General features: G+C 39.7%; 1 protein-coding gene across 1 annotated transcript in view; it reads left to right on the plus strand.

Annotated features, from left to right (window-relative positions):
- Positions 1-17,198, plus strand: part of LOC137641325 (protein PRRC1-A-like) — a 207,431-nt gene that overhangs the window by 164,459 nt on the left and 25,774 nt on the right. The window contains exon 8 of the mRNA XM_068373759.1: positions 10,952-11,071. Coding sequence (XP_068229860.1) covers positions 10,952-11,071 — 120 coding nt within the window. The remainder of the gene's footprint in view (positions 1-10,951; positions 11,072-17,198) is intronic.

Consider the following 17,198-nt stretch of genomic DNA (forward strand, 5'->3'; position numbering starts at 1 on the left):
GCTTGTCCTAGGCGATGTTCTCCTTCGGGAGGACTTCTCTCTCGTTCTCGAGAGATTATTCAGTGACCAACATTTGTTGTACACCTACATTTTTTTACCATAGGGCAGGGAGAAAGCTTGTAGGTAGTAGGTTGGCCAGGGAACCAGCCACCCTTTGAGATACTACTGCTAGAGAGTTATGCAGTCCTTTGACTGGCCAGACAGAACTACATTGGACCCTTCTCTCTTGTTACGGTTCACTTTCCCTTTGCCTACACATACATCGAATAGTCTGGCATGTACTTTACAGATTCTCCTTTGTCCTCATACACCTGACAACACTGAGATTATCAAACAATTAATCTTCACTCAAGGGGTTAACTACTGCACTCTAATTGTTCAGTGTGTACTCTCTGCTTGGTAAGGGTAGAAGAGACTCTTTAGCTATGGTAAGCAGCTCTTCTAGGAAAAGGACACTCCAAAATCAAACCATTGTTCTCTAATCTTGGGTAGTGCCATAGCCTCTGTACCATGGTCTTCCACTATCTTGGGTTAGAGTTCTCTTGCTTGAGGGTGCACTCAGGCACACTTTTCTATCTTAATTTTCTTCCTCTTGTTTTGTTGAAGTTTTTATAGTTTATATAGGAGATATTTATTTTAATGTTGATTTAATTTTTTTTGTTTTCTTTCCTCATTGAGCTATTTTCCCTGTTGGATCCCCTGGGCTTATAGCATCCTGCTTTTCCATCTAGGGTTGTAGCTTAGCAAATAATAATAATAATAATAATAATGTCCTCCTTCGTGAGAACATTCCTCACATTTGTGAGAGAAAGCATGTGTTCAGCTGTTGTGTCAGAGCTGCGGATTGTTGCAGGCGCTGCAGACTTCAAGTCTGTTTCGAACAATTCATCAGGGGTGGTGGCAGAGCATACTCCGAGGCAAGTTTGCCCCTCGGGAGAACATGTCTCTCTCGTTCGCGAGAGAAGACCGCCACAGGGCATTGGCTGTCCCCGTACGCTTACGGTTCTCCTCCAGGGGCTAAGGTAGAAGCTTGCTTTAAGTGATGTTCTCCTTTTGGAGAACAAAATTCCCTTCAGGGAGGTAGATCTCGAGCTGTAGCAGTCTCCCCCTTGGGTGGAGTCAGCTTTACGTTCCTACCTGGAGGTTCGTAGGGTGGAAGGGTTTGTGCCTCTCTCCATCCTTGACTTCTCTTTGAACCTGTTGGTTCTCCTCATGTTGACCCTTCGGGATCTCGTGACGATCACACTTTGGGTTGACGTTATCGTAAGCCTTTGGGCTCTCATCATGTTGTTCCTGCTGGTTCTCATGACCCTGGGAGTCCTTCAGGTCTCCATCGTACTGAACCTTCGGGCTCTTGTGACTTGGATCCTTCGGGTTCCAGTTACGTTGAGCCCTCAAGCTCTTGTATTGATGGGTTCCAGTTACGTTGAGCCCTCAAGCTCTTGTAAAGATGGTTACGTTGAGCCTTCAGGGTCTCGTGCCATCAGTCACGCTGAACCTTTGGGTTTTTGTGGCATGGAGATCTCATTCTCCTGTTACGTTGAACATTCGGGGTCTCGTAACCATGGTTACGCTGAGCCCCCGGGCTCTCGTGCCTCTCGTCACGTTGATCCTTTGAGTTCTCGTGACAGGGAAACCTTGATTTCCCATTGCGTTGACCCTTCGGGGCCTTGCAACCCTCTTTACGCTGAGCCCTAGGGTTCTCGTGCCTATCATCACGTTGAGCCTGCAGGCTCTCGTGCTTCTAATTGCGTTGAGCCTTCTGGCTCTCGTGCTTCTAATTGAGTTGAGCCTTCGGGCTCTTGTGGCAGGGAAACCTTGGTTTCCCGTTGCACTGACCCCTCGAGGTCTCGCAACCCTGGTTCTCCGAGTCCTCGGGCTCTCGTGCCTCTTGTCATGTTGAGCCCCCGGGCTCTCGTGACAGGGAAACTTTGGTTCCCCATTGCGCTGACCCTTGGGGGTCTCGCAATTTCGGTTACTCTGAGCCTGCGGGCTCTCGTGCCGGACACTGCGCTGAACCTGTAGGTTCTCATGACCCTTGTCATGCTGAGTTCTACTCTCATGACAGAGCATTGTAGGAATCTCGTCATGTTAAGCCATCGGGCTCTCGTGGTAGGGAAACTTTGGCTTCCTGTTGCATTGACCCTTCGGGATCTCGCAACCTTGGTAACGCTGAGCCCTTGGGCTCTCGTGCCTCTTGTCTCATTAAGCCTTCGGGCACTCGTGGCAGGGACACTTTGGTTTCCTGTTACGTTGACCCTTCGGGGTATCGCAACCTTGGTTACGCTGAGCCCTTGGGCTCTCGTTCCGGGCGCTAGGCTGAACCTTCGGGTTCCCGTAGCTGGGAGTACTCTCCTTGTTGCACGAATCCTTCGGTTTCGCGCTGTCACACTAAGCCTGCCGGCTCTTGTGACCCTCGTTATGCCGAGTTTCTCTCTCGTGAGAGAGAGTTTTCCAACTCGTCATGCGGAACCCTCTGGCTCTCATGACCTCCATTAGGCTGAGTCGGTCGACTCTCATGACACAGAATCTTCGGATTCTCGTCAACACATTTTCTGAGGGATTCCATCTCCCCCAGGTAACGATGGCATAGTTCTTTCGGGTTCTGGTCATTATTCTCGTCGCGTGAACACTGTTTAGGGTTCACATGACACGTTGCTCAAGGGATTCCTTCTCCCTCTAGGTAAAGATGACGTAGTTCCTTCGTGTTTTTGTCATCCTTGGTTTCGTGAACCCTGTAGGTTCAAACGACACATTGCCTAAGGTTTTCCATCTCCCTCCAGGTAACAATGATGTAGTTTGTTTGGGTTCTTGTCATACTTCGCATTGCGTGAACTCTGTGGGTTCACACGACACCATTCTTGAGGAATTACCCCCCCCCCACAGGATAGGTCTTCCAGCGTAGCGTGACTTGTATCTTGACTTTACTCTCCCAGCTAATTACTATGTGACAGCTAGGCTGGTCTCTCCAACACCGATCCTTTAGTTTCTGAATGAACCACTGTCACCTTTCCTCCACCCTCCCACTTTTTAACTTTCCAGTTCAATTTCCCTGGCAGGTCTTGCCTGCATTAGACAGTAGTTTTTCTTGCCAGTGAGTAAGCTTTTGGTAGCAACCCCATATGGGAAAGCGGTCGATGGCTACCTAATGTACGGTCTTGTTGAAGAAACACACATACGAGACTTCACCCTTTTCGGAAAACTCTCGTTCCTGAGAAGTTTTACCTAACTTCTACAGGTATCGTTAAAACTTCATGAAGGCCGTAAGAACTCCTTCCTGGAGCATGCGCTCTATCCAGGACAAAACCGTGAGGTCATTGTCACAAACTTGGTTTCTACCGATTGATTGAGTTGCCCGCATCCCATCATTGTACCCCTGGGCACAACGACTTATCATTTACACGATAGGGTTCTGAGACTTTATTTTATCCTTACAGTGTTATTGTATGAAGCATTTAATCCCAAGGGAGCAGCATTAGCTTACATTTTCGAATGATAGCAACAATGTGGGCATCTTTTCATTACATTTTGTTACTAACCCCACCCACAAGGTAACCAGACATCCTTGTCTGTGTACTAACATTGGCAAGCAAGCCCCCTCCCACAAGGAGGATGGGCAAACCAAAGGAGGAATGATCGCTTCAATAACTGTATATTTTGTTTTGAGAGAATATGCACTCACATTCTAAAAAAATACTACAGATAGTCGACGATCAAAAATTCCTTGGGCAATAATGTTGCCATTCGTCGCACATACATTATTCCCGCAACCGGATTCGTTGCAAACGTTTTCCCGGCGGCAAAGATTACGCATGCGTTAACGTAGATGGGCAATTATATGCATACAAGCGATCTTTCTGCCAATAAGGGCTATAATACATCTTACAATTAGAACTCCGTTCTAATAAGTTGTATGGCTATATCCCTTTCTGAAACCAGGTTATACAGTACATTACTCGTCTACCTTCCTGTAACCAGACATACGGCATTTACATTCTGCCTTCTTAGGCACTTCCTTTCTTCCTGATCGAAGATCCTAGTCTATCACAAATACTTTGACCGTAAACTTCTCATAAGCGTGTCTGTTCCCTAGTAGGGAACATTCAATACTGATGTCAGTTTATCGATCGGAGACGAAGAAATATAAACGTTTTTCGTCTTAAGAAGGAGGAATCTCGGTTACAAACATTTTCAACGTTCCCCAACCGAGTTCTGTATACAGTTTTACATCAGTCTACACCCATATGCTTTTCCTGCTCATAGATTTGTGTTACTACTCCGTAGATAGACTTATGCACCTATTACCTGTCCAATAATAGATTCAAGATACATCTCTATTCTTTTGGGAGTAGTTGGATGCGTTCGGTAGTTACAGACTGGTCTCTTGTCCGGAGGCGATCTCTATGGAGAATCGCTGTAATAACATAAGCAGTACGGATTATCTGGTTTTCTGTTTTGTATCATTCTTACTCGGCCGTTCCCCACTAGGTTGGTGGCAGTTGGAGGGAGGACGAGATCCCCCCTTCATAGAAGAAACGTGTAAGCAGTTGCACGTCTTGACATCATCTCAAGATGTTTTTTCTTGCTATGCAATCTCCCGATCTCTTTGGACGAGCTGCAGCTGGTGGGTGGCAGACGAGAACCTCTGCAAAGAGGCCAACCTTCTCGTCCCCCCTCTGATACTGATGCTCTCTTCGGATGCACCTAAAGAAGGTGGGGGGGGGGACACAAGCCGCACCAATCCATCTTTGTCCGTTGACCCGAATCAGAAAGGTACCAGCATATAACCCTTAGAGAACCATCTAGCAGTAGAAATAGTCAGATGGACAGGGGACAGCTAGGTGCCCCCATCTGCTCACGTCATTCTTGGCAACAGGAATGTAGGTAAGCTGAGCAGGACCAATCAGATAATGGGCTCCTAGTATCTTTGAATCATATTATAGCCAACAAAGTCTTAACTTTGTGGCGTTCCCCGACTGTGGCCCTGCTCACAACGGCCCTGAACTTAGGCTCCCACTTGACCGTTCCCCAGTCCCAGAACCCCAGGCTTTTGAGCAAGATGTATTCCAAGAATGGTGGCACAGCTTAGAGGTGTACATTTTTCCCCTGTTTGGTTTGGTGAGAAAACCCTCAACCAAGTCAGAATAAGCAAGATCTTATCAATGACTCCAATAGCTTCTCTATGGCATCGCGCAGAATGGTTCCCGGACTTTCTGCAGCTCATGACAGAGGTTCCGAGGGAACTTCTCCCACAACACGATCTTCTAAAACAGCCACATATCAACGCCTGCCACTAAGTCTAGATACATCAGACGCTTTTCAGCGTCAGTCTTCCAGGCTAAGTTTTCGGTCCTTTGTGACTGATGTTGTTGTGGTAGGGAGATCACTCCCCTCGATGCCACACAAAGTTTGGAATGACTTGTCCCTCGTCGGAACTTCCTCCTCATGGGAACGCGATTCGGGTCCTTCAGTCCCTGAAGGCCCTTCTCTACAAACCTTCATGCCAGGCAACAAATCCCTTCCTTACATGGAAAACGGCTTTTCTTCTCACTTTGGCTTCGGCCAGGAGAGTTAGTGAGTTGTATGATCTATCTACTGACATCTACTCTAGGAGATGGAAGGAAGTAATTATCAGCTGGGTCCCCTAGTTGATTGCTAAGACTCAAAATCTGAGTGTGCTGTACCCTAGGTTTGGCCCATTCTGGATAGTCTTTGTTCTGTAATCAAAGACCCAATTCAATTGGGGTTTTGCCCAGTGAAATGTCTGTGGTGTTACCTTTAGAGAAAGACAGCAGCTTGCCCCCGTGTGTCAACTCTGTTGACCAGCACGTAGAAGATCAAGAGGAGGGTCACCAAGGATTTCCATTCCCCCCCCTTGATCGGAAGGCAATTGAGTTTGCTCACCAAGGATTTCCTTTCCCCCTGGATCAGATGGCAATTGAGTTTGCTCTCAGTCCAGACCCTCCTCCATCCTATGACCCAGAGCTTATGACGTCAGTGGCGTTGCTACGTCCCTGGTGTTCAAGAAAACTATTCTGTGACGCAGGTACTGCAAGAGGGCGTGTGGAAGCGTTAATTGACCTTCACTGCCCACTACCTGCAAAGATGTGAACCCACAGGAACATGGAGATCTTTTTCATTGGTCCTGTGGTGGTCACACAACAAATATTCTAAACACCTCAAGCTCCTTGATGGACAAGTCGCAGAGTTTTGAGGGCTTAGGTTACCCAGGTTAGTCTGGGGTAAATAAGAAAGAATGTCTGGCTCCTCTCTTCTTTTCACCTTCTTCCCCCCTTGGGGAAAACAGCACTGCAAGACCTCAGCATAGCTGACCTCAACTATCTGCTGGTAGGACTTTTTTTTTTTTTTTTTTTTTCCCCTTGTGCATCCTGACTATTTTACATAATACTTTGTTACGTCCCAATACCTCTTGAGGGAGGGTATTGGGTAAGGCTTAGAACTCTAGGCTTGTACTCGAGTTCTTACGTAAAGATGAGCCACTAGTCTCTCTCACACAAGCTTCTGCAGGCTGCTTTCATTGCATTACTTTGTATTGACATTTGATTTTAGCGAGGGTAGGGTTCCTACTACTTCAATTTCAGATCGAAATAGAGAGAACCCTGGGTCATAGCCAAGGCTAGTAGGTAGGATTTACCCCCTCCTAAGAGTAGGTCACCTCTATAAATAGTGAAGGGTTTGTATTTGCGCCAGAACAAATAACAAATTTGGAGATAATTTGTATTTTTGCTACCATACAAACCTGGAGCTTTTTATACAAATTGGGCCACCACCCTTTCCCCAAGAAGTCCTGCCAGAAAGCAAAAGTGGTTACTCAGCCGACTGGTGTGAGTGAGCGGGGCATCCGGTCTACTCCCCTGCTAACTAGCAGATGGAGTTAGTTATCCCACACTGAAATTGTCTTGGCTAGTCTTCCAGCTTCGCGGAAAAGTAATACCCCTATAAATAACTCCAGGTTTGTATGCTAGGAAAAATGCAAATTATCTCCAAATTTGTTATTTTAACATAAAATGTAAGATTGCATTCATTCTAAAGAGCATATACTCATCTATATATATTCTAAAATCCATTGCCTCATTCACCTTTTTCTCCACATTTACTTTCTAAAGCACATATTACTTATCACCCTAAGGGTATTTGTTCATATTTACAACGTAACGCAACTACTGTATGTCTCAAACTATGTATTGCCTTTTCTCTTTTACTAATCTACCCTTTTTTTTTCTCAACTTAACCTCCTTTACTCACAAACCTTCCTTGCCGATACTTATGATTTCAGTCTTGAAAAATCTTTTTATTTCATAATGTACTATCTCCCAATACAAAACTTATTACGTTTAGTCTACCTCTACAGAAACATGCATTAGTAAAGAAGATAAACTTTAGACATAAATCAAATTTTTCTCCTACCATATTTATTGAAGAAGTTACAAAGAAAATAAATGATGCTATCAACATTCCCTGTGATCATGATGACCAACATCTCTTTTGAGCTAAGTGTGCTAACTGTCATATGACCACTTATAATAAAGTGAGTAAAAGTGAATATGATACCATGTGCCCACCGATGGAAAAGACTATAACCGTAAAAGACCAATCTCCTTGGTTTGATGGAGAGACTTTGGTAAAAAAAAAAAAAAGGGAAAAAAGACGTTAAGAAAGTAGAATAGGTTAAAAACTGAAAGTACTTGGGTAGAATACAAAACTTCTATTATGAAGAAAAAAAGTGAATACTATAAGAGAAAGATCTTCGAAGCAGCAACAGACATGAATAAGTTATATCGTCTCCTAAATGGTATAATGGGAAATGTAAAAGAAAAGAAGCTACCTGATGGATAGAGTGACCAGGAACTAGCAAATAATTTTCTAGTATTCTTTAAAAACAAAATTGAAAATATAAACAGGTCATTTGTGAATATTCAACATCAGATTAATGATACACCAGGAACACGGACAAAATTAATATGATTTAACAACATAACACTAGATGACATCACCAGAATTATCAAGAGAGCAAACAAAACAAATTGTGCGATCAATCCTATGCCAATATCTGAAGTAATTGGAGAGAGAGTTTTTCTAGTCTAGCCGAAACCATAATGAGAATAGCAAATGCAAGCATTGATGAATGTAAGTTTCCTAGATCTGAGAAAATGGCTTTAGTCACACCAGTTCTGAAAAAATGCACTGGACTACCAGGAATTAAGCTCATATAGACCTATTTCAAATCTATCCTTTGTCTCAAAAGTGCTTGAATATGTAATTCTTGAACAACTAGTCAGCCACTTAGAAGTAATAGATGATTTGCCTCACAACTAATCTGCTTACAGAAAACTATACTCTATGGAGACAGCCATCTGCTCTGTTGTTAATGGTTTGCTAGAAATGATGGATGAAAATAAATGTGGTATCTTAATACTGCTCGATCTTAGTGCTGCTTTTGATACAGTTGTGCATGAACTACTAAATGATCTACGGTCCATCGGCGTTGAAGATCAAGCCTTCGAATACCTAAAAGACTACTTAGTTGGTAGAAATTACTGTGTACAAATTGGAAACTCTTATTCATCACATGGACCCTTAAACAGAGGGGTACCCCAGGGGAGTGTACTTGACCCAGTTTTATTCTGCATCTATACTATTGGTCTATCAAAAATGGTACAAAGCCATGGCGTGAAATTCAACGTTCAAACTATTTGCAGATGACACACAATTTTACTTCTCCATAAATGATATACATGACACTACTGAAACTCTAAACTGAATCCTTGATAGTGTTAGAGAATGGATAACATTCAAACAACTAAAATTGAATAATAAAACTGAATTCATGTTGGTGGGTAAGAGAAACAGCGTGAGAAACTTGGGTGAAATTCAAATGAACATAAATAATAACTCGGTGCCGATATCTAGTAAAGTTCGAGATCTAGGTGTATTTCATGACTGTAACCTGTCTCTAAATTCCCAAATAAATATAATTAATAAAAACTGCTGGTTATCATCTAAGAACTATTGCGTTTATAAAAAAGTACCTTGATGAAAATTATGTAAAGAAACTTGTGATAAACCATGTTATTACCAGGATTGACTACTGCAACGCTATCTATTACAATTTACCAAAAGTGCAACTTAAGAAATTACAAAACATAATAAACAGAGGAGCAAGACTGGCTGCCGATTAAAGCGAGAATTGAATTTAAAATATGTACAATAACCCACCAATTTATCAGAACTGGGCGTCCAAAATACGTACGAGAAGGGCTACATATTGAGCAGCCAACATATCGTGTCGACACGAGAATAGTTACAGATGGCTTCAAACTGTTGGAACCTAGATTTATGTCTACTTTAAGCTCCAGAGCCTTTAAATATACGGCCTCGAGACTATATAATCTCCCACGAAACATTCGAATGATAGAAGACATTAAGGCTTTCAAGAGGAAACTGAAGACTTTCTTATTTCAACAGTCATACAACAGTGACGATTTAACAGTAAATGAGCAATATGCGATATGAAACGTCAAATACTCTGAACGAACAAGGTCAAACGAAAGTTGAGGTCCTGTAAAGAGTGGGGTTCCCCTGCTGTGTGGGACCAGAAAAGCAGCCATCAAAGTAAGTAAAGTAAGTAAATTCTTTCCTCTCAATATTCTTACTGACTCCTTTATCTTAATTACATTTATACTACAGCCACACATCTTCAATCTTTCCTATTGTTTTACCACCACTTAATTCAGATCATGATCAAATGTAAATCCAGAATTCACTCCATTGTACTCAGTATACTACTGAACTAATACATTATTCAGCAGACCCTTTATCTTCCTTTTTCTGCTTCCGAAGCATATTCTAGAATATTTGACTGTCCTATATAGTCTAACAATCTATTCTGATTTCTGAATATAAATTGTGAAGACTATCCATCCCCATTCTCTCCAACAATTTCCCGTCCCCTTACCTTAACATAAAAATCTCGTAACAACTCCTTTTTCCGTCTCAAATTCAGACAAGCTTGCATTCAAATCATTTAGCAAAACATACTTCCTTGTCCTCCAGACACAGTCAAGTACATTTAGACTTTCCCAGACTATCTGTATTACACTATTTCTTTTTCATTCCTAGACAGTGTACATTTACAATCTCAATTATAAAAATAATTTAACCTATTCTTAGTATTGTCAAGATCAAGAACATCGAGTTATGTCTTTTTGTAATAGTAATGACCGCAAGTTTCACCCATTTACATCTCACCTCTCCATTATATATTGTATCTATTGCATTCATTCATCATGCTACATTTTATCCTAATGGGGTTGTGGTGCCTATTGGAAACGTCCCCGCCTGGTGATTTGCAAGACTGGGGTTTGAATCCTGCTCAAGCTTGATAGTTTTTTGTAGCTTCTGTAACCTCACCTTTCTTGTGAGCTACAGATAGGGGCTTTGTGGGAGCCTATAGGTCTACATACTGAGTCATCAGCAGCCATTGCCTGGTCCTAGCTTGGATGGAGATGGGATTGGGCACTGATCTTATGTATATATAGTCAGTCTCCTGAGTATTGTCTTGCTAACCAGGGCAATGTCACTATCCCTTGTCTTTGCCGTTTGTGCACAGCCCTTAAACCTTAATGCAGATAAGCCTCTATGAAACATTCAGGTGATAAGCAGTAAATATTCAAAAGAAATTCACCTCTTCCCCTTTCCATAAAAAAGTAGGTCTGCAATTGTACAGTTTATGGCAAGTAGAAAAGTAAACAGTACAGATGCAGCATTCGTATACCACAAAATAACAGAAGTAATCACTTCAGCTTAGTAACCAGCGCTGATTACCCCAACAGTTGTTATTAATGGATATTTTTTAATAGCTTGTTTGGAAATATGATATATTTTAGAAGTTTTGGTTTCTGTTATGAGTATTCTAACCATTTTTTTGCAGGTAACTCCAGTCCCTCCTGATTTTGTTTCCCAAGCAAGAACCTCAACTCAAGATGATTATCCTTTCAAAAACACAGGTTTTGCAACCACTGTGGGTAATATTGCAAGCCAGTGCCTTCAAGTAAGTAGATAAAATACAGTATGGTTAAAGGTATAAATGATATTTAAAATACAGTATGGTTAAAGGTATAAAAGATCTTTTTGGGCTCAAGCCATGTCGTCCTGATGGAAGGTTCCTAATAGTAGCTTCCAAGGGATATATGAACTACAGTGATATTCCCAGAGAATTTACCTTTAGGTCTCCAGAATTTTAACTCCTGGCGCAAATATCCTTAAAATTCTCTTAAGGATATCGCATAAATCAGGGGACGTATATCTTGATACGACGCATAGCGATCTTCACCCCGAATAGCGTTTCCGCCTCGAGGGGGGAAGAGTGGCAATTTTGGAAGGGAAGCTGTTATCAAGGTTACCCTATTTCCCATACTACTACTGAGTATCAAGATGGCGGTCATTCCTAATTTTGTAGCGAATTCACATGGTGTTGTTCCCTGTTGATCTAACGTTTTCGATCAATTTTGCGAGGATTATTATGCATTCTCCAGCTTCTTTCGCCTCTTGAAAGTTGAGTATTAATTCTTTACAGTGCATATAATTTTAGCTCCTGTTTCACAGTGAAATTAGAGTAATTTATTGTGCTTAGGAGCTAGGCCTGTTACCGGAGGCGCCATGGGCGCTGTCGTTCGTTAGGCATGTGTTATTTAGTTTGTAGAATGACTTTCCTGGTTGAAATAGCATTAATAAATTATGAAAGCTATTTAGGCATAATTATACTTGTAAAGATATTTATTGTTTGCATAATTTTGCTCTTTCTTTGTCGATCGTATATGTTAGAGTTTCGGTGATTTAGGTAACCGAGATTTCGTCTTGCCTAGGTTACCTAACCTAGGCGATGTACTGTAGTATACTTTCAGACATTTCCCCGTTTACCCTTATGTATCGTTTTATCGATTCTAAGGGAGATAGTATCGTGGTCCGAAAATTTCACCCACGAAAATTCCACCCACCAAAATATATATATATATATATATATATATATATATATATATATATATATATATATATATATATATATATATATATATATATATATATATATATATATATATATATACATATATATATATATATATATATATATATATATATATATATATATATATATATATATATATATATATATACATATATATATACATATATATATACATATATACATATATATATATATACATATATATATATAATATATATATATATATATATATATATATATATATATATATATATATATATATATATATATATACATATACATATATACATATACATATATACATATATATATATATACATATATATATATATATATATATATATATATATATATATATATATATATATATATATATATATATATATATATATATATATATATATATATATATATATATTATATATATATATATATTATATATATATATATATATATATATCTATATATATATATACATATATATATATATATATATATATATATATATATATATATATATATATATATATATATATATATATATATATATATATATATATATATATATATATATATATACTATATATACATATATATATACATATATATATATACATATATATATATACATATACATATATATATATATATATATATATATATAATATATATATATATATATATATATATATATATATATATATATATATATATATATATATATATTATATATATATATATATATATATATATATATATATATATATATATATATATATATATATATATATATATATATATATATATATATATATATATATATATATATATATATATATATATATATATATATATATATATATATATATATATATATATATATATATATATATATATATATATATATATATATATATATATATATATATATATATATATATATATATATATATATATATATATATATATATATATATATATATATATATATATATATATTATATATATATATATATATATATATATATTATATATATATATATATATATATATATTATATATATATATATATATATATATATATATATATATATATATATATATATATATATATATATATATTATATATATATATATATATATATATATATATATATATATATATATATATATATATATTATATATATATATATATATATATATATATATATATATATATACAGTAGAACCTCGGTTTACGAATTTAATTCGTTCCTAATGCGAACTCGTAAACAGAAAAATTTGTATCGCGAAACGAATTTCCCCATAAGAATGTTATAAAATCGAAATAATTAGTTCAACCCATCTACAAAAACCAATTTTCACAAATTTTTCCTTACACATACAGTACTCTACTGTACTCTACACAAAATTATTAAAATATTGCAGTCATTTAATGATGAAAATATGGATATGCATGCACAGTAAACCTGAACTTTACCTTAGAGGAGTGTCGCTGCTGGCTTGATAGAGACGAGAGGAGGGGAAGGAGGAGGAGGGGGTTACTGCTTGGAGGGAGAATCTCCCTGCATGAGAACTTCAGGAACGTTGACTGGAGTTCTCTCGCGAGAATGGCGTTCACTATCACTGGTTTTGCGTTTGCGAGACTCTTGGTCGTCGTCTTTCACAGTTCTTTTCTCCCCCTTCACAAGATATTTTTCAATAGACACCTGCTTTTGTCTGTTCTTTAAAATTTTATAGAAGTGACCCACCCCATTATCGACTAATAAATTTATTGCACGGTCTGTTTCAGCCTTATTCGGGACATTTTCCTCAAGAAAACTTTTCACGTCTTCCCACTTCTTTAAAAAATCTTTTATCTCACTCGAAGACAGTGATTTTGCAGTGCCTCCCTCCTCGTCAGGTGAGATTTCCTCTATTACCTCTCTTTGCTGCTGCTCGTGCAGGTCCTTCAGCTCCTCGGTGGTCAGCTGCTCCTTATGCTCCTGCAGGAGGTCGTCGATGTCATCCGTGTCCACCTCCAGCCCCATTGCCTTGCCCAAGGACACAATATCCTCGTCAACTGCTTCCTCCTGGTTGGGTTCGAACCCCTCAAAATCCCGTTCTGCAATGGCGTCGGGCCACAGTTTCTTCTAGGCGGAATTGAGGGTTCTCCTGGTGACTCCTTGCCAGGCTTTATCAATTAAAGTCAGGCAGTTGTAGATGGAGTAGTGATCCTTCCAAAACTCTCTGAGGGTAAGGTTGGGGCCCTCTGTTACTTCAAAGCAGAGCTGGAACATAGCTTTGGTATAAAGTTTTTTAAAATTTGAGATCACTTGCTGATCCATGGGCTGGAGTATTGGAGTGGTGTTGGGGGGTAGGAACTTCACCTTAATGAACTTGTATTCCTCTGCTATGTCCTCTTCAATGGCTGGAGGATGGGCAGGGGCATTGTCCATTAACAGCAAGGCTTTGAGTGGGAGGTCCTTCTCCAGGAGGTATCTCTTGACTTCGGGACCAAAAACCTCGTTCATCCACTCAACGAAGAAGATCCTTGTCACCCAAGCCTTCGTATTAGAACGCCACATGACGTGCAACTTTTTCTTCTGCACATTGTTCTTCTGGAAGGCTCGTGGATTCTCCGAGTGAAGAAGTTACAAAGTTACCCATCCACGATGTTGTTGATGGATTTGAACTTCTCTCTGATGATGAAGATCTACCAACAGAATTTATTGCTTATTTTGAGCAGACCTATATTGGTGTCCAACGTGGAAGAGGTGAACGGAGACGGAGAGTTGAACCTCTTTTCCCTATCGAAATGTGGAATGTACATGAGCGTACTCTAAATAACGTACCGAGGACAAACAATCATGTGGAAGGTTTTAATAGTGCTCTAAGAATGTCGTTAACAAGTATCCATCCAAATTCATGGACACTTTGCTCATCACTCCAAAAAGAGGAAGCTCTAACCCAAACTAAAATTATTCATTTAAGACGAGGAGACGAGGCTCAGAAAAGAAAGAAATATAAGTCTATAAATGAGAGACTTATAAATCTTGTAGAAAATTATGAGCCATCATGCATATTAGAATTTCTAAAAGGTGTAGCACATAACTTGCATGGTTAAATAAATTTAATTTCTTTTGTTTGAATTTTGATTTTGCATAGGTTGCAATACGAAATGGATACAATCAATGAATATTATTTTATGTATTGAAAATTGTCTGTTTCCTTTACCATATGTATAACAGTAATTTCAACCTCACTTTCAATGGATACAATTAATAACTATTATTTTATGTTTTAAAAATTGTTTGTTTCCTTTCCCATGTGAATAATAGTAATTTCAACCTCACTTTCAATGGATACAATCAATAAATATTAATGTTTTAAAAATTGTCTGTGTTTCCTTTCCCACACGTATTATAGTCATTTCAACCTCACTTTTATGATTAAACATACATGAAAGACTAGAAGTAGAAATTCTTTGTGGGTGGAATTTCCGTGGGTGGAACTTGACGTGGGTGAAATTTTCGTGGGTGGAATTTGGTGGGAGGAATGTTCGTGGGTGGAATTTACATAGCACCGATAGTATATCTCCTAGAATTATATAAATCAATATTTGTTTCCTTGGAGAGTCATGGGTAATTCCTCTTTCCCTCTGAGTGCCGCAGCAGGCGGCAACCCTTTCTGGTCTTGCCATAGAGTAGTTACTCCGGCTTGACTAGGCTAGGGTTTTTCTGTCTCCCACCTTGCCGGCAAGTGTCCGGCTTTGGTTTTTGACAGAATTTCAGAGTATTCAGTCTGTTGCCGCCGGCATAGGAAGCTAAGCCTCCCTAAACCGCACCTGGGGTGGTGGTATGTGGCCGCCACCTTCTCCCTGTGGTTTAGAAGACTAGTCCTATGCTGGCAGACCCTGGGCTGAAGAATAGATATTCTTCTACAGCCTAGGATGCGCCGGCACTGAAACAATGTTTCTCTTTTGTTGAGAGGGGCGGCAAACCTGCCGGCCCCTCCTAACACTATATCGGCAGACACTAGGTTGAAGAATAGACATTCTTCTGCCGCCTAGGACAGCGCCAATACTGAAACAGAGTTTCTCGCTTGTGTAGTGGGGGCGGCAACATTGCCGCCACCTTTTACACTTGATACACGACCCTTTTCCCTGCCCCTCTCTGTCCTTTTACTATGGCCGTCGTCCTGCAATCTCACCGCTTGCCGGCGGGTTGCGGGGCCGGCTGGGCTCCTACATAACAGCTGTTTGACGGCTGCCAGGGTAGGGAGACCCTTCTGTCACCATGGTTCTTCAGTCCTCCCTTGGACTGCCGGTTACAAGTCCTGTGTCCGGGGGTACTAACCCGGCCGGCATGCCGACAGGTACTGACTCAGCCGATGGCATGCCGATTATACCAGTACTGCCGGGTACTAGCCTGCCGGCCATATGCCGGCATCGGTACTTGTGGTTGGATGGAAGCCTGAATGATGCATTCTCCCCTTCCATTTGAACCTTCTTTCTGGGGAAAGGCAGTAAATTATATATTTACATCCTTATTTAGTGTAAACATACACAGTAATAAGGCAGTCCTTCACTCCATGCTTTCTCTCTCTCTATCAGCTGGTATGCCGGCCGGACTGTGCCGTCAGGGACTAGTTATGCCGGCCGAATTACAGCATATGATTATACAATAGTCAGTATATTTGCAGTATAGTATATACTGCAGATAGAAAACTATTGTATATATTATACTAGTAGTTATTTTCCAATATATCCTGGGTATCCTTGCCCAGGCCTTTGCTGAGATCAATTCTATTTTGAAAGAATAGAATTCCTGTACGGTCATAAAGCATGCAGGTCTCATGCCCCCTGCAATATTATTACCAAATCCCTGCAATATTGGGACCCCCAAGTCTGCAATATCTGCCGAACCTTAGTGACCGAAGGTTTTGATGATCCCAAGATGGAGTCTAGGAATGCGGCACGTAAGAAACTACGCAAATGGGAAAGAGGGTTCCAGAAGATCTCTCCGGGACCATACCTACCTAACGATAGGATGCGTAGCTTACTGTTCCCGAAAGCAAGTAGTGAAATAGTGGTGCCCCAGCATGATTCGCACCTTCCTGCATCCAGGTTGACATCGAGACAGAAGGCAGGAAGGCACCCCTGGTAGATGA

Source organism: Palaemon carinicauda, chromosome 5, assembly GCF_036898095.1.
Source record: "Palaemon carinicauda isolate YSFRI2023 chromosome 5, ASM3689809v2, whole genome shotgun sequence".
Classification (NCBI taxonomy): domain Eukaryota; kingdom Metazoa; phylum Arthropoda; class Malacostraca; order Decapoda; family Palaemonidae; genus Palaemon; species Palaemon carinicauda.